This window comes from Sapajus apella, unplaced genomic scaffold, assembly GCF_009761245.1.
Source record: "Sapajus apella isolate SASKATOON/1434 unplaced genomic scaffold, GSC_monkey_1.0 scaffold51, whole genome shotgun sequence".
NCBI classification, from domain to species: Eukaryota; Metazoa; Chordata; class Mammalia; order Primates; family Cebidae; genus Sapajus; species Sapajus apella.
The window spans coordinates 7970854-7993975 of record NW_022436991.1 but is presented as its reverse complement, the minus strand read 5'-3'; the positions used below and the strand labels follow the sequence as shown (position 1 = coordinate 7993975).

General features: G+C 43.0%; 1 protein-coding gene across 4 annotated transcripts in view; it reads left to right on the top strand.

The window, feature by feature from the left end:
• Positions 1-23122, top strand: part of DNAH3 (dynein axonemal heavy chain 3) — a 202834-nt gene that overhangs the window by 98102 nt on the left and 81610 nt on the right. For all 4 annotated transcript variants that reach the window (XM_032242887.1, XM_032242886.1, XM_032242888.1 and 1 more), the window contains 9 exons: positions 818-994; positions 2639-2730; positions 5954-6173; positions 7129-7263; positions 10056-10167; positions 13142-13383; positions 16962-17062; positions 18945-19050; positions 21850-21979. In XM_032242887.1, the coding sequence (XP_032098778.1) occupies positions 818-994; positions 2639-2730; positions 5954-6173; positions 7129-7263; positions 10056-10167; positions 13142-13383; positions 16962-17062; positions 18945-19050; positions 21850-21979 (1315 nt within the window). The remainder of the gene's footprint in view (positions 1-817; positions 995-2638; positions 2731-5953; positions 6174-7128; positions 7264-10055; positions 10168-13141; positions 13384-16961; positions 17063-18944; positions 19051-21849; positions 21980-23122) is intronic.

Genomic DNA, 23122 nt, shown 5'->3' with positions numbered 1-23122 from the left:
GTAAGCTATGATGGAGCCACTGTATTCCAACCTGGGTGAGAGTGAGACTTTGTCTCTTTTGGCTGGGTGCTGTGGCTCATACCTGTTATCTCAGCACTTTGGGAGGCCAGGGTGAGTGGATCACCTGAGGTTAGGTGTTCAAGACTAGCCTGGTCCATATGGTGAAACCCTGTCTCTACTAAAAATCCAAAAAATTAGTCAGGGGCTTGGTGGCAGGCACCTGTAATCGCAGCTACTCGGGAGGCTGAAGCAGGAGAATGGATTGAACGCTGGAGGTGGAGGTTGCAGTTAGTCGAGATCCTGCCATTGCACTCCAGCCTGGGAGTGAAACTCTATCTCAAAAAAAAAAAAGGTCTTGCTGTCTAGACTGTTACAATCTAGGAAAGAAATAAAAATTTAATGAAACAAATAACAATAGGATAAAAGTCTATAGTAGATGTACAAAAGGTGCATCACAAAAGAGTGTATAATTCTATTTGGATGATGAATGAAGACCAGGAAATATAAACATTCCTGATCTTTGAACCAATATGAACCAAAAAACACAGAATATCTACTGTATATCAAGTACTATTCTAGGTGTTGAAAGAAAGATAAAATACACACACACACACACACACACACACACACACACACAACACAAACCTGTATTCTTTTTTCTTACCGAAACCCCAAATCATGCTCTTGATTTTGAATGTGCAGGTCCAGATTTCAGGTGATTTGGGTTCTTTCTTTGCTATGTGGGAGGACTGCGGTAGAGTAGGGTGGTTGTCAGACAGAAGCAGGTGCTCATATCAGCCGGACATTCTCACCCCAGGTGGAAGTGCTGTCTGTGGTTGCTCAGCAGATTCTCAGCATCCAACAAGCCATCATTCGGAAGCTAAAGACATTCATCTTTGAAGGCACTGAGCTCTCTCTGAACCCAACCTGCGCTGTGTTCATCACCATGAACCCTGGGTATGCTGGCAGGGCTGAATTGCCCGATAACCTCAAGGTAAATGCCAGTGGATATACACATGGGGTGTGCTCTTTAGAATAGAAACCTCTGGGCCAGGTGTGGTGGCTCACACCTGTAATCCCAGCACTTTGGGAGGCTGAGGCAGGCAGATCACCTGAGGTCAGGAGTTTTGCCAATGTGGTGAAACCCTGTCTCTACTAAAAATACAAAAATTAGCTGGGTGTGGTTGCACATGCCTGTAATCCTACCCAGCTACTCAGGAGGCTGAGGCAGAAGAATCGCTTGAACCCAGGAGGCAGAGGTTTCAGTGACATGAGATTGCATCATTGCACTCCAGCCTGGGTGACAAGAGCGAAACTCTGTTTCAAAAAAAGAAAAGAAAAAGAAAAAAGAAACTTCTGGAGGTACCCACCATGGGTGGGAGATCTCACAGGGAAGGCCAACGATAGGGCTGGCTGGCCTTTTTCAGCTGTGAGAAGCAGTAGTGGAGTGACAGTGGTAGTAAGATGTACTTGGAGCCAGGTGTGGTGTCTCACACCTGTAAACCGCATTTCTCATTTTTTACTGCCCAGTTGTTGTAAGCAACCCCTGCACCCATCCCAGCCAACATCCATGTTAGATCTTCGCAAGCAGCTTTCACGACACCATGGTGTGGTAGAAACCATCCGGGGGTGGTGTCAGGAAGCCTGGATTCTAGCCCTGCCTCTAGAGCTAACTAACTGTGTGACTCAGGCAGGTTACTTCTCTAAGATCTAAGATAATAATGCAATAGCCGGTGTATTTTGAAGACTTACTATGTGCCACATACTCTTGTAAGCACTTCAGTTTCATTCTATCATTTATTCTCATGATAATTCTATGAAGAGGGTAAAGTGAGTCTGTTTTGAGATGAAGGAACTGAGGTCTACATGGGTGTGTAACTTGCCCATGCTAGTAGGTAGCAAAATAAGAACTCAAATCAAGATCTGTCTGGCTGGGTGCGGTGGCTCACACCTGTAATCCCAGCACTTTGGGAGGCTGAGGCAGTTGGATCACCTGAGGTCAGGAGTTCGAGACCACTCTGGCCAACATGGTGAAACCCCATCTCTACTAAAAGTACAAAAATTAGCCAGGCCTGGTATTGGGTGCCTGTAATCTCCAGGTACTTGGGAGGCTGAGGCATGAGAATCACTTTAACCTGGGTGGCAGAGGTTATAGTGAGCTGAGATTGCACCACTGCCCTCCAGCCTGGGTGACAGAGTAAGACTCTGTCTCAAAAAAAAAAAAAAAAAGAATCTGACTTCGGGTTTCTTCTGATTCTTGATGCATATTGGTTCTGTATTACTAAATGACTTCTGATGTCTATATTGAACACTGGGAAGCTCCAACGGTTGAGTGATACTATGAGGTGTCCCCATTTGGCATAGGAGAATGAGGTGTACCAGCACCTAGGGCCTCCACAGAACCATTGAAGGACCCAGTGTAACAACATGTACGTGCACAGGGCCTGTGGGCAGGTTGGTTGAGTCATGCATTGGCCCACTGAGAATGGTCCATCCTCACAAACTTGTCCCCCAGTCCCTCCTGCCTTGATTGTCACTGGGGTGGCCTGAGTGACCATGCTACTTCCCTTTGTTTCTGTGGATGTGCCTTCCCCCAGTAGTCACTGTACGTGTTCCGGTCCTGATTTTTCTTTTCCAGGCCTTGTTCCGGACAGTGGCCATGATGGTGCCAGATTACGCTCTCATTGGAGAAATCTCCCTCTACTCCATGGGGTTTCTGGACTCCAGAAGGTGTGTTAATGGGTTTTCTGGTGCATTCTCAAGGACTTTAAACAGTGGATTTTTGCATGGCGGATTCAAAGTGGTTTGCCCGTTGGAAGAAAAGAGAGAAGCTTGAGAAACTTTCTTCTGCTTACTGGGCGGTCTGAGAGCACATAGCCCCGGCCTTGGTCTTACCCCATTTCTGACCAGGAAAGGCCCAGATTCCCAGGGCAGGACCCCGCTCTCTATATATACCTGAGTTCTAAGTTCATATCTTCCCCACCCCTCACTCTAACACATCCCCACCCACATGACTAAATGGCTTAAAGCAACAGTATAAGGCCGGGCGCGGTGGCTCACGTCTGTGATACCAGCACTTTGAGAGGCCGAGGTGGGGGAATCACTTAAGACCAAGAGTTCAAGACCAGCCTGGCCAACACGGGGAAACCCTGTCCCCACCAAAATATTTAAAAATTAGCCGGGAGTGATGGCACGTACCTGTAATCCCAGCTACTTGGGAGACTGAAGCAGGAGAGTCACTTGAACCAGGGAAGAAGAGGCTGCAGTGAGCCAAGATCTCGCAACTGCACTCCAGCCTGTGTGACAGAGTGAGACCTTGTCTCAAAAAAAAAAAAAAAAAAAAACCACTAGGCCAGGAGCAGTGGCTCACGCCTGTAATCCTAGCACTTTGGGAGGCTGAGGCGGGTGTATCACCTGAGGTCGGGAGTTCGAGACCAGCCTGACCAACATGGAGAAACTCTGTCTCTAATAAAAGTGCAAAATTAGCTGGACATGGTGGCACATGCCTGTAATCCCAGCTACTTGGGAGGCTGAGGCAGAAGAATTGCTTGAACCCGGGAGGTGGAGGTTGTGGTGAGCCAAGATCACACCATTGCACTACAGCCTGGGCAATAAGAGTGAAACTCTGTCTCAAAAAAAAAAAAAAAAAAAAAAGCAACACTATAAAATATATACAATTATTCCAGAATTGAAGAGGAAAAATTATTAATATAACATTTATTGCATCCAATTAACTAGGTTATCTCTCATTCAAGTATTGCTCAGTTTTCCAAGACACACACTTATACACAGATCTGTCTTCATGTGTGTACATGTGTGTGCACACATACATATAACACATGCACCAAGAGTTATGAATAATCATTGCAAAATGGCTAGTATTGCTCTATTCCAAATCTTATGTTTATCATGTCAGTTGACTTTTTGTTACAATGAATGTCTTTATGGCCTGGGTATCTTTATTTATAATCTAAGGGGCTGCAGAAATTCTCAACAGAATGTCACCCTTCCTAGGCCAAGAAGCTGCCTCAGTCGTACGACGTTTAACTCATTGTTTTCCATAGTAACCCAGATTGTATTGATTTGGCCATTCAATTCATATATTTATTCAATTAGCAAATCTTTATTAAACCACCAAGCTTTGTTTTGAAAGGAAATCAGTTTTGTAAAGAGGATCTCTTTGAGAGAAAAGTACATCATAAGTATATTCATTAGGGTAACACTGACCCCTGAATCTCAGTGGCTTAGCATAACGAAGTTTATTTTTCACTCGCTGAAAATCCAAAACAAGTCTATGGCCATACCACACTGAATGCAGCCGATCTCGCTGCAAAATCCAAAGTGAGTGTTTGTGATCAAAGGCACTTCTTCCCCAAGGGATGGTTGCTTATAGCTCATAGCTCATGGTTACTTATAGTTACCATGGTTACCCAGGTTACTTATAGTTCATGGCTACAACCCATGAATGGCACAGAGGCTCTCAGGGAGGAGGTTTTCGTGGATCTGCCCTGCAAGTGGCATATGTCAGTCACTGTCACTCACATTGCACTGGCTGGAACTCAGTAGCATGTGGCCTCCCCTGACTGCATGGCAGGCTGGGAAATGTGGTCCACCTGTGTGTCCAGGAAGAATAAGAAACTCATTTCAAAATTTAATATACTCAGCACACAAAACATGCACATACACGTGCACTGCAGTAAGTATGCACATAAGTATACAGTGCGCATGAGCATTCGTGTGTTGTGGGCTGAGTATATTACATTTTGCACTGGGCTTCTTAATTTTTTTTCTTTGAGACAGAGTTTCACTCTTGTCAGCCAGGCTGGAGTGCAGTGGTGCCATCTTGGCTCACTGCAACCTCCACCTCCCTGGTTCAAGCAATTCTCCTGCCTCAGCCTTCCGAGTAGCTGGGATTACAGGCACCTGCCATCACACCTGCTAATTTTTTGTATTTTTAGTAGAGACAGGGGTTTCGCCATGTTGGGCAGGCTGGTGTTGAACTCCTGACCTCAGGTGATCCACCCACCTCAGTCTCCCAAAGTGCTTGGATTACAGGCGTTAGCCACCGTGCCCAGCCGGCTTCTTAAATTTAAAAAGTAAAACGGACATTGCAAAAATTAAACTGTGACAGAAATGAAAAAGTGAGTTTCCCCTCAGTAACCCATAGTTCCAGTCTCCAGGGATTAATACCACCAATAGTTTGATGTATTCTTCCCTAGCTTGTGTGTGTGTATATGTGTGTGCCTACATTTGTATATATAGACACAGAAGTATAAAACATACCATTTCTTCTGGACGCGGTGGTTCACACCTATAATCCCAGCACTTTGAGAGGCTGAGGCAGGTGGATCACTTGAGGTCAGGAGTTCAACACCAGCCTCACCATATAATTTCTTTTGTTTTAATTTAATTTTGATTTTACTTTTTTAGAGACAGAGTCTCACTCTATCACTCAGGCTGGAGTGTAGTGATGCAATCACAGCTCACTGCAGCCTTGAACTCCCGGGCTCAAGTGGTCCTCCCACCCTTAGCCTTCTGAGTAGCTGGGATGACAGGCGCCATGCTACCATGCCGAGCCCATTTTAAAATTTTTCTGTAGAGACAGAGCCTTGCTATGTTGCCTAGGCTGGTCTTAAACTCTTGGCCTCAAGCAGTCCTCCTGCCTCAGCCTCCCAAAGTGCTGGGATCACAGGCATGAGCCACTGCACCTGGCCAAAAACATATGATTTCATATACCATACATGTTATACATATATATGCACTTGCTTTTTTTCATGCTTCCATAGCTCATTATGGTAACTCAATTAAAAGACCCTTAAATGATAGGGTTTCTCCATCAAGTCCATGGGCAAGCCTGGTTTCTGACAGAGCAAGAGATAAGGATATTGGGAGTGTCTGCTGGGCAGGATGTGGTCCTCTCTGGATGTCCACATACATGTCTTTGCCCTCCCAGTCTCGCCCAGAAGATTGTCGCAACCTACCGCCTGTGCTCGGAGCAACTGTCCTCTCAGCATCACTATGACTACGGCATGCGTGCTGTCAAGTCTGTGCTTACTGCTGCAGGAAACCTGAAGCTCAAGTATCCAGAGGAGAATGAAAGTGTCCTCCTGCTCCGGGCATTGCTTGATGTAAACCTGGCTAAGTTCTTAGCACAAGATGTCCCTCTGTTTCAGGTATGTAGTGGTTTGGAACGTGGCCAAGGACCAAGGCTCAATGTTGGAAGATGAAATGTTGTCTTTGGTGCCTTCTCCATGTCCTCTTCCATCTCCTGACACCCTCCCTTCTTTGGCCAGCACCTCTGCACCTGACACCCACCCTGCAAATGTTAAATAATAAGAGTGAAAGATAGCAAACATTTCTGCCTGATTTTTAATAAAAATGGTTTCACTGATAGGATTATATTTGCTATTGGGTATACATAAGTGTCTTTATCCAATCTAATTAGTTTCCTTATGTAATTAATTTAATCTTACTTGCCAGGTTCTGAGCTTCATAAAGACAGAAGTCATGACTATCTTGTTCATTCCTAGTACAATGACTGGAAAATAATCCAGACTTATTAAATATTTGCTGACTTTTAAAATTAACTGGGAGAGAAATTATGGGTTTGTTTGGCTGGTTGGTTGCTTGGTTGTTTTTTTTGTTTTTTGTTTTTTTGAGATGGAGTTTCGTTCTGTTGCCTAAGCTGGAGTGCAGTGGCATGATCTCGTCTCTTTGCAACCTCTGCCTCCTGGGTTCAAGCGATTCTCCTGCCTCGGCCCCCCAGGTAGCTGGGATTACAGGCATGTACCACAATGCTCAGCTGCCCAGCTAAGTTTTGTATTTTTAATAGAGACAGGGTTTCACCATGTTGGCCAGGCTGGTCTCGAACTCCTGAACTCAGGTGATCCACCTGCCTCAGTCACCCAAAGTGCTGGGATTACAGGCATGAGCCACTGCGCCCGGGCAGAAATTATGTTTTATAAATAGTGTTGACATTTGTAATTTTAGACAAGTTTTGGTGCAAGAAAAATGAGGTCTGGAATTTTTCAAAGATATCTATTGTTGCTACATCTCATTTTAAGAAAATGTTGAGATCACATATCTGATACTTATCCTTTTCACTTTCTTTTAAATTCTTTTAAACAGGGAATTATATCTGATTTATTTCCTGGAGTTGTTCTTCCAAAGCCAGACTATGAAGTTTTTCTCAAAGTGCTGAATGATAACATCAAAAAGATGAAACTCCAGCCAGTACCTTGGTTTATAGGAAAAATTATCCAGGTTGGTTTCTTAACTCATATAAATGTGTCTGACTCCAGCAAACAGTAAAGACTTGTAGAAGATTGAGATTGAATTGACAGCAATCAGAGGTGCTTGTGAAGAAATATAGGTAAAACATTAGCTGGGCATAATGGTCCATGCCTGTAGCCTTAGCTACTTGGGAGACTGAGGTGGGAGGGTCGCTTGAGCCCAGGAGTTCAAGGCTGCATTGTGCTATGATCACGCCACTGCATTCTACCCTGGGTGACAGAGTGAAACCCCTACTTGAAAGAAAGAAAGGAAAAGGAAGGAAGGAAGAAAGGGAGGGAGGGAGGGAGGGAGGAAGGTAAAACAAAACCAAAAAACTCAGTCCCATCAATTTTTTTTATTTTTTATTTTTTGAGACAGAGTCTTGCTTTGTCACCCAGACTGGAGTGCAGTGGCACGATCTAGGCTCACTGCAGCCTCTGCCTCCCAGGTTCCAGGGATTCTCCTGCCTCAGCCTCCTGGGTAGCTGGGATTACAGGCACCTGCCACCACACCTGGCTAATTTTTGTATTTTTAGTAAAGACAGGGTTTCACCATGTTGGCCAGGCTGGTCTCTAACTTCTGATCTCAGGTGATCCACCCACCTCAGCCTCCCAAATCCCATCAGTTTTTTGCTGTGAGATTTTAGGCAAATTAGTTTACCTCTTTTACCCTCAGTCATCTGTGAAATGGAGTAATTTTGAGAGAAGAGGTGTGTAAAGTGCTGGACATAGTACCTGATGCTATATCATTATCAACTATCTCCATCATCGTCGTCAGCACCATTGGCATCATCATTTCCCAAAGTCATAGTGTGAGTTACAAGTGAGGTTCGAGGTAGGACCCAGGTCTTCAGATTCTGAGATCGTACTGCCTTGTGGTAAAAATCAGCATTTTTTTCCCTATTATATGATCAAGTGAGCTAGTTTTTGATACAACTCATTTAACCGGATTTTGAACCCCAATTTATGATTGAGATTTTGCAGGACTATTCTTTAACTAGGCATGAGCTTTAATTTTCAATATTTTATTATAAAAAATTTTAAACATGCAGAAAAATGAAAAGAAATATACAGAGAATACTCATGTAGTCACCTCCTAGAGTTTACACTTTATATTTTATACTATTTGTTTTATTATTTATCCATCCGTCCATTCATCTATCTATCCATCCATCTTACTTTCTGATGTATTTCAAAGTCATTTGCAGACCTACAGATGAACTTTCATATAGCTTAGTGCCAAATTACAAAAACAAGGCAATATTTTTAAAAACAAGGTATCTGGAGCTACCTGCCCTTTTACATATTGATGTCTCAATGTGAGGGGGAAGGTGATAGGCGATTGAATCAACCGCGCCTGGCCTCCTCTCTTATTCTTTTGCTTTTTTTTTTTTTGAGACAGAGTCTTCCTCCATTACCCAGGCTGGAGTGCGGTGACATGATCTCAGCTCACTGCAAGCTCCGCCTCCCAGGCTCAAGTGATTCTGCTGCCTCAGCCTCTCAAGTAGCTGGGATTACAGGCATGTGTCATCATGCCTGGCTAATTTTTGTATTTTTAGTAGACATGGGGTTTCACTATGTTGGCCAGGCTGGTCTCAAACTCCTGACCTCAAATGACCCACCCACCTTTGTCTCCCAAAGTGCTGGGATTACAGGCGTGAGCTACCAAGCCCCGCTTTCCTCTCTTATTTCTGATGCACAGACAACTCCATCCATCTTTGTTCAATCTGAAATGGCTTTCAAACCTATTTGAATGTCAACCCTATTTAGCGGTTAGGGGTTCTGTTGTTTGGTTCTCTGCTCTGTCTACAGCACCCAGAACAGTGGGTGCTCAACAAATATTTGCTGAATGATATATGTTCCTTTCTCTGCCACTCCCATTGTCACTGCCTTCGTTTAGATGCTTCTTATTGCTCATCTCCAAGGTGAAAAATAATAAAAACTTAAGCTTCAAAATAAAAAGCCGCTTGTGTTCCCTATCTCTGAGGGAGTCACAGTCTAAAGGAAGAAATTTTTTTAAATCATAAAATTCACATAAATGCAAATGACCAAAGCATTTGCATTTTAATTATCATGGTCTACTTGTCACAGACAGAGAATGATAAAAAATTTTAAGAAATGGGCTTCCACATAGCTGTTGATTCTTAAGGGTGGGGGGCAAATACTGCATGGAAGACCATTTATGCTTTACAGCATGGAGCATGGAGCCTGGCTCAGAAAATACATGTTCACCTACTGAGAAGAGTTCCAGTCGTATCAGAACAGCAGTTAGATCTCAGGAAAGCAAGTTTCCAGGAGAAACACAATTTGCTAAAATGACTGCCATTTTGTCTCTTTAAAAGTAAATGGCAATGGCGTCATGAAAATATTAAAGGCATTAAAGTTGAATAACCCTGTCTGCAAATTCTGGCTCCATCATTCCTGAACTTGGACAAGTATTTAACCTCTCCTGGGTTCAGTCTTACCATTTGTAAAAGGCGGTTAATGATATTGGAGTAGATTAAATAATTTGGGTTATCAGTTGATCCTTAACCGATAGACATATACAGGTACAGAGCAAATGGTAGTTCCCATCCCTTAAATAATCTGAGACACACACATATATATTTGTTCATCTGAAAGATATGTAAACAATAGACCATGTAAAGAACTGTAGTTCATCAGAGGTAGAAGCGACTGTGAGAATCCTCTTCTGACCCCTCATTCCTCATTGACTTCTGACTAACTCACAATGGGGGAGAGTAGCAATGATTAACTTAATTTATGAATGATGTCTCCTCCCAGATCTATGAAATGATGCTGGTGAGACATGGCTTTATGATTGTCGGAGACCCCATGGGCGGCAAGACCTCTGCTTACAAAGTGTTGGCGGCAGCTCTCGGCGATTTATATGCAGGTAAAGCTCACATCCCTGGCTGCCAGGAAGGACAGAACTCCCCAATCAGTTGGCTGGCTCCATGGCGATAACGCCAGGCTGCTAGTCTTGTCAGGCCCTGATTGTGACGTCAGAGCTAGAAATAGAACATGGCACACAGATGTCTGCAAGCAGAAAATAAAGGGTGGGGGTAGGGCGCTTCTATAATAACAAGGGACTTCATATGCATATCATTAAGGCTGGAGGAATTTTCTCAAATGCTGAGCAGTGGTTTTTCCAAGGTCCCCTAATGAAAGAGAAACTCTTTTCATTGGCCTTAAAATTAGTCTAAAAACAAATCATTGTGTGGTTTTGTTTCTTTTCTTCTATTCCCCTCTTTTCCCATTCTCTTCCTTTTACTTTTTTCCCTCCTTCCCTTCTGTTCTTCTTTCCTTCCTTTTTAAAGTAAAGGATAGGAGCCCCTACTTTTGTTGTGGTGGGGTTTTTTTGTTTTTGTTTTTTGAGGCAGAGTCTTGCTGTGTCGCCAGGCTGGAATGCAGTGGCTCGATCTCGGCTCACTGCAACTTCTGACTCCCTGGTTCAAGCGATTCTCCTGCCTCAGCCTCCCGAGTAGCTGGAATTACAGGCACGCACCACCACACCCAGTTAATTTTTGTATTTTAGTAAAGACAGGGTTTCACCATGTTGGCCAGGATGATCTTGATCTCCTGACCTCATGATCCACCTGCCTCAGCCTCCCAAAGTGCTGGGATTACAGGCGTGAGCCACTGCGCCCGGCCTAGAAGCTCTACTTTTGAATCAGACTCAGACTTGGGCAAATGACTAAACCTGTCTTATCCTCTGTTTTCCCAGCTGTAAAATGGGGTTGTTATGAGAATTAAGTGACAGTATGCAGGCAAATAACTGAGCACTGTACCTACTCAACAAATGGAAGCTATGGTTATTTCCAGATAAACAGTTGTGTGTTTTTTATTTGTGTGTGTGTGTTTGTTTTGTCTTGTTTTTAAAAACATAAACCTGTAGTTTTAAAAAAGCATTTCCTTATTGTGCATGTATTGCTTCAAGTTTTTTATTTAAATTTTCTTTCTAATAACATTTGATGAGTGGGTTTTTGAGGTTATGTTTTGGGGATTATCCTAGCCGTAATAACTAATTTGGGTATTTCAAATTTAAGTAAAAATTTTGAGGCCAGGTACAGTGGCTCATGCCCATAATTTAGCACTTCGAGAGGCCGAGGCGGGTGGATCACTTGAGCTCAGGAATTTGAGGCTGCAGTGTATTATGATTGCGCACTGCACTGCAATTCCAGCCTGGTGAGTGAGACCCTGTGAGACCCAGTCTCAAAATAATAGAATATAATAAAATATAACATATTTTTGGCATTTTAATATACCTTAAGAAACTGAATGAAAAAAAAAAGGAGGCTACCACTGTGTTTGCCTCAGGATTCTGCAGTGGTTCTTTTTTTTTTAATGTTTTTTAGAGATAGTGCAGTGGCATGATCTCGGCTCACTGCAACCTCTGCCTCCTGGGTTCAAGCGATCCTCCTATCTCAGGCTCCCGAGTCACTGGGACAATAAGCATGCACCACCATGCCACCTTAGTTTCGTATTTTTTGTAGAGACGGGGTTTTGCTATGCTGCGCAGGCTGCTCTCTGACTCCTAAGCTCAAGCAGTCCTCCGGCCTCAGCCTCCAAAAGTGCGAGACTACGAGCATGAGACACCACACCTGGCCCAGAAGTGGTTCTTTATTTAGTTCATGGCTCAAGCACTTCAACTTTCTTCCCTTACTTTGAAGGATTTGTTATTTTTTTGTGTCATTATTTTTTTGTTATTAAATATATATATTGTGCCTTCCATCGGCCTGTATGGTCTGGTTGAATTTTAATACTCCAGTAATGTGTATTTCTTGGGAACAAATGACACTTACTCAGCTGTCAAGAAAGATTTCAGGGCTAAATTAGCCCTTCAGAGACAGAAAAGTAACCATCATTTTTCAGAACCTCTTTACCTGTCTGCTGTTTCCTGTTTCCTCATCTCAAATCAAAGCCAAGGGTCTGTTTCGTTCTTTTCTAATTTCTTTCCCCCACTGCCACCCCCCTCTTTTTAAATTTCTTTCTTCAGCCTGCTTGAGTTTGAAAAGCCAAGATTCTTAGGGTAGCCATGAAAGAAGGTACATAGAGGGCTGATAATATGGCGTCACTCTCCCTTCCTGCTTGAGTTCTGTGAGGGCAGTCAGATTTCTGTAGCCCTGGATTTTTTTTCTTTTTTTTCTCTTTGAGGCAGAGTCTCACTCTGCTGCCCAGTCTCTGGAATGCAGTGACATGGTCTCAGCTCACTGCAACCTCCACCTCCTGGGTTCAAGCGATCCTCCTGCTGCAGCTCCTGAGTAGCTGGGATTACAGGCATGCACCACCACACCCAGCTAATTTTTGTATTTTTAGTTTCACTGTACTGGCCTGGCTGGTCCCAAACTCTTGGCCTCAAATGATCCACCCGCCTCACCATCTCAAAGTGCTGTGATTAGAGGCATGAGCCACCGCGGCTGGCAAGTAGTCCTGGATCTGACTGGCACATCTGCCCTGTTTAAAATGAGGATTGGAAGAAAGTATGGTGAGAAACTAGAGGCTATAATAACCAGATAATGTAAGTTGCCTGGCCAGATATCCCAGTCTTTTTTGAGACAGGGTTTCATTCTGTTGCCCAGGCTGGAGTGCAGTGGTGCACTTATAGCTCATTGAAGCCTCCATTTTCCAAGCTTAAGTGATCCTCCCATCTTGGCCTCCCTGAGTTTTGGGATTATGGATGTGAGCTACTACTGCTCCTAGCCCCAGATCCCAATCTTTATAAAAACTGAACACATGTTTTATAAGAAGGACTTCCCCCATATAGCATATTTATAAAAGTTGATTGATTATCAAGATGACATCATCTCTTGTTTAAAGCTCTGGTCTCACCAGGGCCTTTATAACTGGTGTTGAATCTTCTTGCCCAGCCAATCAGATGGAGGAGTTTGCAGTGGAGTACAAGATCATCAACCCCAAAGCTATCACGATGGGGCAGCTGTATGGATGCTTTGATCAAGTGAGCCACGAGTGGACAGATGGTGTCCTTGCCAATGCTTTCCGGGAGCAAGCGTCCTCATCCTCTGATGATCGCAAGTGGATTATATTTGATGGGCCAGTGGATGCTGTTTGGATTGAAAACATGAACACTGTTCTGGATGACAATAAAAAGGTAAGTACTGAGCCTGAGATCACTTATCCATGAGTGGAACATAAACTCTTATATTGAAGTAAGCAATTGATCAAAACTATATGGAAATATACGTTTACTACACTAAGAATAAATGCCCTCAGGAGAATAATAGTCATCAATTCATGAGTGATGCACTGTTTGTACTTGCAGTTGGTAAGCTAAACATGTTTAGAGACAATGTTGAATAGTGAGCCTTGGTGCTGGCCTCCTAGCTCTGCTGTGTTATACTGGGCAAGTTGCATAACTTCTCTGAATCTGTTTTCTCATTTGTAGTAAGGTAGTAATAAGATGAGGTTGTTGATAATTAAATGAGATTGCACATACATAGTACCTGTGGGATATGTTTTGGTTACTTATTGCTATATAACAAACCATCCTAATACTTAATGGCTTAAAACAACTGTTTATTTTTCTCATGATTTTGTGGGCTGGGAATTTTGAAAGGGCTCAGCTGGCCAGTTGGTCTCTAATTCTTTTGAAAATCCACATTCAAGATGGCATCTTCACTCAATGCCTGGTGGCACAATTTCAGCCCCTCTTTCTCCCTCTTTTTCTGTCTTTCTAAAAATAATAACTCCTCTTCCAGTCCACTTCACATGGCTTGGGCTTCTCACTTGGTGGTGTCTTGGTAGTGGTGCTTCTTATGTGGTAGGTGATTTCTAAGAGTCAGGAAGTAGAAGCTTTCAAGACATTAAGGGCTGTGCTTGAAACTGATACAGCATCACTTTCTCTGCATTTTGTTGATCAAGGAAGTCACAAGTCCTGACAGGAAGTGGAAAAACAGACTTCACCTCTTGATGGAGGTAGACAGGTCACATTGCAAAAACGCACATGGGCTGGGCCCTGTAGGCTCATACCTGTAATCCCAACACTTCGGGAGGCTGAGACAGGAGGATTGCTTGAGGCTAGGAGTTCAAGACCAGTCTGAGCAACATAGTGAGAGCCCATTTCTATCAAAAGATTTTTTTTTTTAAATTAACTGGGCATGGTGGTGAGTTCCTGTAGTCATAGCTACTCGGGAGGCTAAGGTGGGAGGATCGCCTGAGTCTGGAAGTCAAGGCTACTATGAGCCTTGATTGTGCCACTGCACTCCAACCTGAGCAATAGAGAAAGACCCTGTCTCAAATAAAAAAGTGGGGGGGACATATGGAATGGAATTTATATAATTTGCCCAATACAACATAGCTCAATAGTAGAGGCAGGAGTCCAAACTGATGCCAGCACCTTTGGAAAAGATAGCAACCTTTGAAAAAATACCACCAATCTTTGGAAAAATAAGGAGAGTGGTGCCACGGTAAGTATAGTGCCACAGTACGTATGGTGGCTAAAAGATCTTGGGCTCTGGAACCAGACAGCCTGGGTTCAAATCCTGGCCTTGCCACTTTCCAGCTACGTAACCTCAGACAAGCTATTTTGTCTCTTGATGCCTCAATTCCATCATCTGTAAAGTAGGGACAATAGTGTCTACCTTATACTTTTAGGAAGATTAAAGAAGTTACTATTTATACAACTCTCCCGATAGTGCCTGGCATATAGCAAGTGCTATACAACTGTTTAAAATAAAATTTATCATCATTTCAAGGAAGAGTTCCTTCACTGGATATACATCATTATCAAATCAAGATATATTTTCTAACTGTGTTTAAATGTCACAAGACTAAGAGTGAGTCATGCTCAACAACGAAAGGCCTAATTATCCAAATTATACACATCCACTAATTATAGCATGTGCATAATTTTGATTATATAACATCCAAAAATGGAAATGTTTTATTACATGATATGGACTGTATTATATAAACTAATTGTACAGATGTATCAGTTGGTCTTGACATGAGAAGTGTCAAGAGAGTTATAATCAGTGAATTTCCTAATGGTTCTCCTCTGCTCTGGGTATAAATGAAACTACAGTCACCGGTGTGGGTCTGTTTTATTTTTCTTGATATTCAGAGATGACCCGGTTGGTGGTGTCAGTCTCTTAATGGCTGTGATCTTCCTGAGGATGCAGGCAGTGATCTGTTTCAAGTTGTGTTTGACGTAGGCCGAGTAAGGTGCAGGGAAGTTTTTAATCACAAATTAGAATGAGCAGAATGATTCAGTGGTATTTCCTCTTCTTCCCTGGGAGCCTAGGGCCTCAAGCCTTTTCTTATGACTTAAACGTCTCACTGGAATCCATTTTGGTGAGTGGGAAGCAAGGCCATTGACGTAATGTATATTCCAAGGCTTTCCTGTGTAATTGCACTACTTCCTACAGAATTTTACCTACTACACACAAGAATTCTGATGATTTTCCTTTTTCTTTTTCTTTTGAGACAGAGTCTCCCTCTGTTATCCAGGCTAGAGTGCAGCGGTGTGATCTCGACTCACTGCAACCTCTGCCTCCTGGGTTCAAGCGATTCTCCTGCCTCAGCCTTCCCAGTAGCTGGGATTACAGATATGTGCCAACATGCCTGGATACTTTTTTTTTCTTTTTGTATTTTTAGTAGAGTTGGGGTTTCATCATGTTGGCCAGGCTGGACTGAAATTCCTGACCTCAAGTGATCTGCCTCTCTTGGCCTCACAGAGTGCTATGCTGGGATCACAGGTGTAAGCCAAGCCACTGTGTCTGGGTTCTTGTATTCCATTCTAAAAAAAAATTTATGGGCCAGGCATGGTGGTTCATGCCTGTGATCCCAGCAGTTTGGGAGGCAGAGACAGGAGGATTACTTGAGGCCAGGAATTTGCAATCAGACTGCGTAACATTGTGAGATCCTGTCTCTACAAAAAAAAAAAAAAAAAAAATTATTTTAATTATTATTAAAACATTGATTTAATCTAAAAACAAAAAATAAAAAACTAGCTAGGTGTAGAGGTACATACCTGTAATCCCAGCTACTGAGGAGGCTGAGGTGGGAGGATCGCTTAAGCCCTGAAATTTAAGGATAGAGTGAACTGTGATTGTGTCATTGTACTTCTAGGTGACAGGGTGATACCCTGTCCCAAAAACAAATAAAAAGTAGAAAGGATTTATAGAAAGGCTTTTGTCTCTCATGCTATGGATTGGTCCATGTAGGTATTCAAATATAGGTATTTTGTGAGAGGCTTAAGCAGATAAAAACAGGATGTGGCTGTGCAGTTAGGTTCTATGTTAAATATTGAGAAAGGGACCGGGGAACTTGGCGAGGTCTGATAACTTCTCAATTCTTCATCTGAGATTGCATCTGAGGTCAGGGATTTCCTGGCCTTCCTTTTAAAATTGCAGCTCATTTGACCATGACTGAGGGTTCTCCAACCCCCTCTTCTACTTAGTTTTTCTCCAGAGCACTTTTCACCATTTTAAACATTACACTGTATATTTTGCTTGTTGTCTGTCTTCTCCAAGGAGAATGTAAACTCCAAGAGACAGGACATTTTGTCTGTTTTATCTTATGCACCTAGAACAGTGCCTGGGACATAGTAAGTGCTCAAGAAATATTTCTGGAATGAATTCAAAGCAGCTTTGTCTGTACTGAGGCCTTTTACTTGCAGATGGAATTTAAGCCCTTCCCTGTCCATTACCCTCTGCTTTGTACTTTCAGCTGTGTCTCATGAGCGGAGAAATTATCCAGATGAACTCCAAGATGAGCCTGATCTTCGAGCCAGCTGATCTCGAACAAGCCTCTCCAGCCACTGTGAGCAGGTCAGGCAGCCCTCACTGGCACCCTGGGGGACAATGTGGCCCCATTCACCCTAAGCAGAAGAGAAAGCTCTCAAATTCCACAAATGTGATGAAGGTTTCATGGATCGATTATATTATTATTATTTTTCTTTCCATTTTTTATTTTAGGTTCCAGGGGGTATATGTGCAGCTTTGTCACATGAGTAAATTGCATATCATGGGGGTTTGGGGCACAGATTGTTTTGTTACCCAGGTAATCAGGTAGTTTTTCTATCCTCACCTCCCTCCACCCACCACCCTCCAATAGGCTCCCGTATCTATTGTTCCCTTCTTTGTGTCCATGTGTACTCAATGTTTTGCTCCCACTTATAAGTGAGAACATATGGGATTTGGTTTTCTGTTTCTGCGTTAATTTGCTTAGGATTTTATTATTTCTCATTCATTTAGATTTGTCATAAAATCAGCCCTCAATCTACACTGTTGGTAGGAGTCTAAAACCCAGCAAGTGCTTTGGAAACAGTTTGACATAAGTATAGAGCCAAGAAGAACTTTTGCCACGTGCAATAGGAGATCTGTACCAAAAATATAGCGGCACAACCCACAGTAACAAATGGCTGGAAACAGCCCAAATGGCTACTAATGACAGCAAACGGGTGGCCAGGCATGATGACTCACACCTGTAATCCCAGCACTTTGGGAGGTTGAGGTGTGTGGATCACCTGAGGTCAGGAGTTGGAGACCAGCCTGGTCTAACATGGTGAAACCCCCTCTCTACTAAAAAAAAAAAAAAAAAAAAAAAAAAAAAAAAAAAAAAATTAGCCAGGCGTAGTGGTGGGTTCCTGTAATCCCAGCTACTTGGGAGGCTGAGGCAGGAGAATTGCTTGAACCCAAAAGGCAAATGTTGCAGAGCCGAGATCACAGCACTGCACTCCAGTCTGGGTGACAGAGAAAGACTCCGTCTAAAAAACAACAAAAAAAAACAAGAGTGAATTAATAAAGCATAATAGAATCAGAAACTGTAATATGTGTAATAATGTACTCAAAAGAACTACACTGACATGCAACTATAGGGATATATCTTAGTAACTGTATTAAGGACAAAATCTTTAGCAATAATATAGATAATATAGATAATGTAATGATATATCTATAAATATATATACTATATTATTATATTATATACTAATATATACTGCATATTATATGCTATTATCATATGTCATATTATTATTATATAGTAATAATAAAAGTAAGATCAAAATATTATCTGTAGCATGGTACTCCTTTTAAATTGTTAAAAACAACTGAAATTAAAATATGAACATTTTAGGAACAGGCCAGGCATGGTGGCTCATGCCTGTAATCCTAGCACTTTGGGAAGCCTAGGTGGGTGGATCACTTGAGTCCAGGAGTTTGAGACCAACCTGGCCAACCCTGTCTCTACTAAAGACAAAACCCCATCTCTATAATAAAAATACAAAAAAAAAAAATTAGCCAGGTGTGGTGGCACATGCTTGTAATCCCAGCTACTCAGGAGGCTAAGAAATGAGAATTGCTTGAACCTGGGAGGTGGAGGTTGCAGTGAGCCAAGATGGCACTGCTGTACTCCAGCCTGGGCTGCACAGAGAGATGCTGTCTCCAAACAAATAAACATTTTAGGAACATATAGAAATGCTATAAAACTGCATAAGAAGGAAAGAAATCAAGGGGCAGATGAACACAAGATTCAAGGTGGGTAAACCCAGGGGACTAGGATAAGGGAGGCCATATGGTTACATAAAGGTTATTGTCAAGATCCATTAATGCCTAGCATGGTGCCTGACATGCGGTAGATGCTCAATAAATGTTAACCCGTATTGGTAACAAACTATTGAGCACTTAGACTGTCCTCTGTGCTTCCCAGGTGTGGGATGATCTACATGGAACCCCATCAGCTGGGCTGGAAACCCCTGAAGGATTCCTACATGGACACCCTGCCCTCCAGTCTCACTGAGGAGCACAAGGAATTGGTGAGACCCTCAGATCCGTCTCCTTCCCCTCCTCCTGTCTCCCTGCTTTTCATCTCGAGGGTCTTCTAGGTACATCTTCACCGTCATAGTCCCAGGAGGCAAGAAGGGGCCGGGAATTCTCTTGTTGTCCCCAGTTATCTTGTTTCCTGGCTGCTTACCATTTTTCCAACTTTCTTCTCCATATGGTGGGCATGGGGTGGTACAGTCAATTTCTCCTTCCTCTTCCTCCTTCCCCATCGCTTCCTGGCTCCCCACTGGAGAATCACAGTGCTGAGGAATATTCTTCATAGGAGCTGAATTGTCACCTCTTTCTTCATTGCCCCAGTAGCAGAAATGTCTCTAGAAGATTCTCTAAAAATGGACCGTGTTTCTTTTTGTGGCGGCATTTCCCATCCCTGTAACCTGGACTCTGCACCTCCCACCTTGGGGGAGCTGGAACCAGTTAGAAGTGCTTTCATTGGGCCGGGCGCAGTGGCTCACGCCTGTAATCCCAACACTTTGGGAGGCTGAGGCAGGCGGATCACCTGAGGTTGGGGTTTGAGACCAGCCTGACCAATATGGAGAAACCCTGTCTCAACTAAAACTACAAAATTAGCCAGGCGTGGTGGCCCATGCCTGTAATCCCAGCTATTCAGGAGGCTAAGGCAGGAGACTCACTTGAACCCAGGAGACAGATTGCAGTGAGCTGAGATTGTGCCATTGATTGCACTCCAGCCTGGGCAACAAGAGCAAAACTCCATCTCAAAAAAAAAAAAGAAAGAAAGATAAAGAAGTGCTTTCATTGCAGCTACTCTGAGCAACCACTCTCTTCTCTAAAGAGGTGGGAAAGTCAGGTTAGGCAGGTATCTGACCACACTCTCAACCTGGAAACAGGAAGGGAGTGGCGGTGTCTGTGGTTCCTCTTGCCCTCCCCTGCGTTAATAGAATGCTTAGGAAAGTCTCCCACTGAGGAATCCAAGAAGGGTCTATTCCCACCACGGAAACTCTCTGGGGGATTATGTAGGACAGCTCCATGTCTGTCACCACTTACATACATGAATAATATGTAAATGCAAGTATAGATCCACATGCACATTCAAGCACCAGTCCACACATACACACACACACCCCAAAACCTTCCCAGTCCCCATATATGTAAAGTCATTTAGGGACTCCCCAGTGTCCCTGGCATTAAAGTTTAACTCCTTATCAGGGCCATGAGGCTATGTGATCTGGCCCCGCCTGCCTCTGCAATCTCATCGCCTACTCTTCCTCAGCCTCAGTTTAGCAGTCTCTAGCAGTCCTGTCTTGTTTCCAAGACAAGACCAGTTTCACCACTTCAAGGCTTTTGCTCTTTTTATTCCTCTTCCTGGGAATCTTGCCCCAGTTTATCTCAGAGATGGCTCACCCTCATCATCCAGTTCTCAACATAAAAATCTCCTCCTCCAGGAAGCCTTTGCTAGCTACCCTATTTAAACCCTTTCTGTTCTTCGTAACACCTTTGTGTTTTCTGCTAGAACTTTGCATAATCTGTAGGTATTTTACTGATTTCCCTGCTGGATTTGTTATTTATTGTTTGTCTTCCCTACCCCTCAGACCGTAAGCTTCACGACGGCTCCTTGTCTACCTTTTTCATTGTTTATCCCCAGCACTACTACCATGAAATTAGTAGATGTTCAATAAATATTTGTTGACTGAATGGATATACCACATTTTCATGTATACCTGTATTTTGTATATATATATATATATATATAAATGCATCCATCCATACATATATTATCTATATAGAGCCACACCTAAGTGTGTGTTTATTTAGTGATGGCCTGCCTACTACTAAAAAAATAAAGTGTATAGGGAAAGTCACAAATAAAGTATAACAGAGGCCAAGCATGGTGGCTCACGCTTGTAATGGCAGCACTGTGGGAGGCCAAGGTGGACGGGTCACTTGAGGTCAGGAATTTGAGACCAGCCTGGCCAACATGGTGAAACCCTGTCTCTATAAAAATATAAAAATTAGCCAGGCATGGTGGTATGTGCCTGTAATGCATGCTACTCAGGGAGGCTGAGGCAGGAGAATCGCTTAAACCCGGGGGAGCAGAAGTTATAGTGAGCTGAGATGGCGCCATTGCACTCCAGCCTGGGTGACAGAATGAGACTCCATCTCAAAAAAAAAAAACTACTGATACACTAAATAAATAAATAAAAAGTATAACAAAGATTTTAAAAAGCATTACAAGAAAAGCAACTCAGATAACTTTTTAAAACAGTAAATGGACTGGAGAGCCAGAGGCTAGAGGCAAGAATCATGGTACCCCCAAATAAGAACATATAAACCTACCCATACATGTGGTGAACTACTGAAAATGAGCCCCCAAATTATCTCAGTACTCTCTTTGACTAATTTATACAGGAGTCCCCCCCCCCCACTAATGTATAACAGTCATTTGTAAATTAATTGTTTAGAATTCCTAGTACTTTTTATAGAAACAAAGGCAGATACAGTAGTTGGGTCCTAAATACATTTTATAGGTCCCGTAGCTGACCCAGAGTGTTTCCAAGCCTCTCTGAGTATCAGCTCTGGGCAGTGGAATGCGGGTGGGAAACTGAGTTAACGTGGCCTGTGAGCAACACAGTCTTAGGACCATGAAGGAGAAAGCTGGGTTAGGGGTCTTGTTGTCCGTAGGTTTTCCCCAAGGCACCTACATGCAAAATCAGCAGTCTAACAAGTATCTCTAGCCTCACAAGGTAGACCAAGCTCTTGGTCTTAACTCACTTGTTGATAATGTCTCCAAGTCTCATGGCGCTTTCTACTCTCAGGTCAATGACATGTTTATGTGGCTTGTCCAGCCCTGCCTGGAATTTGGTCGCCTTCATTGTAAATTTGTCGTCCAAACATCTCCCATTCACCTTGCCTTCTCAATGATGAGACTGTATTCCTCTTTGCTTGGTAAGTGCTAGCTATGATTATTAAGTTATATGGGGGTTGGGTCTACCTTGGCAATTCCTTTTTTTTTTTTTTTTGAGATGAAGTCTTAGTCTGTCACCGAGGCTGGAGTACAGTGGCATGATCTTGGCTCACTGCAACCTCCGCCTCCCAGGCTCAAGTGATTCTCCTGCCTCAGCCTCCTGAGTAGCTGGGACTAAGGCATGCACTACTTGTATTTTTTTTGTATTTTTAGTAGAGACGAGTTTCACCATGTTGGCCAGGCTGGTCCTGAACTCCTGACCTCAAGTGATCCACCTGCCTCAGCCTCCCAAAGTCCAGGGATTACAGGCATGAGCCACAGTGCCCAGCCTGCCTTGGCTATTTCTTCTGCTCCTACCTCTCTCTGGCCCCCATTGAATTATAACAAGACTGGCTGTATGGTCTAGAGCAAGCAAGCCTTTGGAGTGCAGATAATAGAGTTTGGTAGGGAAAGTCCATGTGTTTAGTCCTTGTCTGGCGTTGATGTTTTGGGGGTGTTCTAGTGCAAATTACCCCATCGTTCCTCAGTCTGAGCTTCCTCATTCACAGAATGAGAGTAGTAATTCCTGCCCTTTTTACCTCATAGGGATATCCTAGAGGCAGATGGATTTAGATGATACCTATGTGAAAGTATCTCGGAAAAAATTATTCTGGAAAAAAATAATACAGAGAATGTTCACATGTTAAGAAAACTTACAATGTAAAAATCTGAATTCACAAAACACATAGATACACTATAAAAGAATTAATCACATTTGTTTTCAAAAGTAGGGAACTTCTTCAGGAATTTAAACAATGGTTCTAGATTTACATACTTCCCAAGGTACAATCAGGGTATTTCTTTTCTCTTTCTTTTCTTTTTTCTTTTCCTCTTTCCTTCCTTCCTTCCTTCCTTCCTTCCTTCCTTCCCTTTCTTTCTTTTCTTTCTCTTTCTTTCTCCTTCCTTCCTTCCTTCCTTCCTTCCTTCCTTCCTTCCTTCCTTCCTTCCTTCCTTCCTTCCTCTCTTTCTTTCTTTCTTTTCTTTTCTTTCTCTCTCCCTCTCTCCCTCTCTCTCTCTTTCTTTCTTTCTTTCTTTCTTTTTCTCCTTCCTTCCTTCCTTCCTTCCTTCCTTCCTTCCTTCCTTCC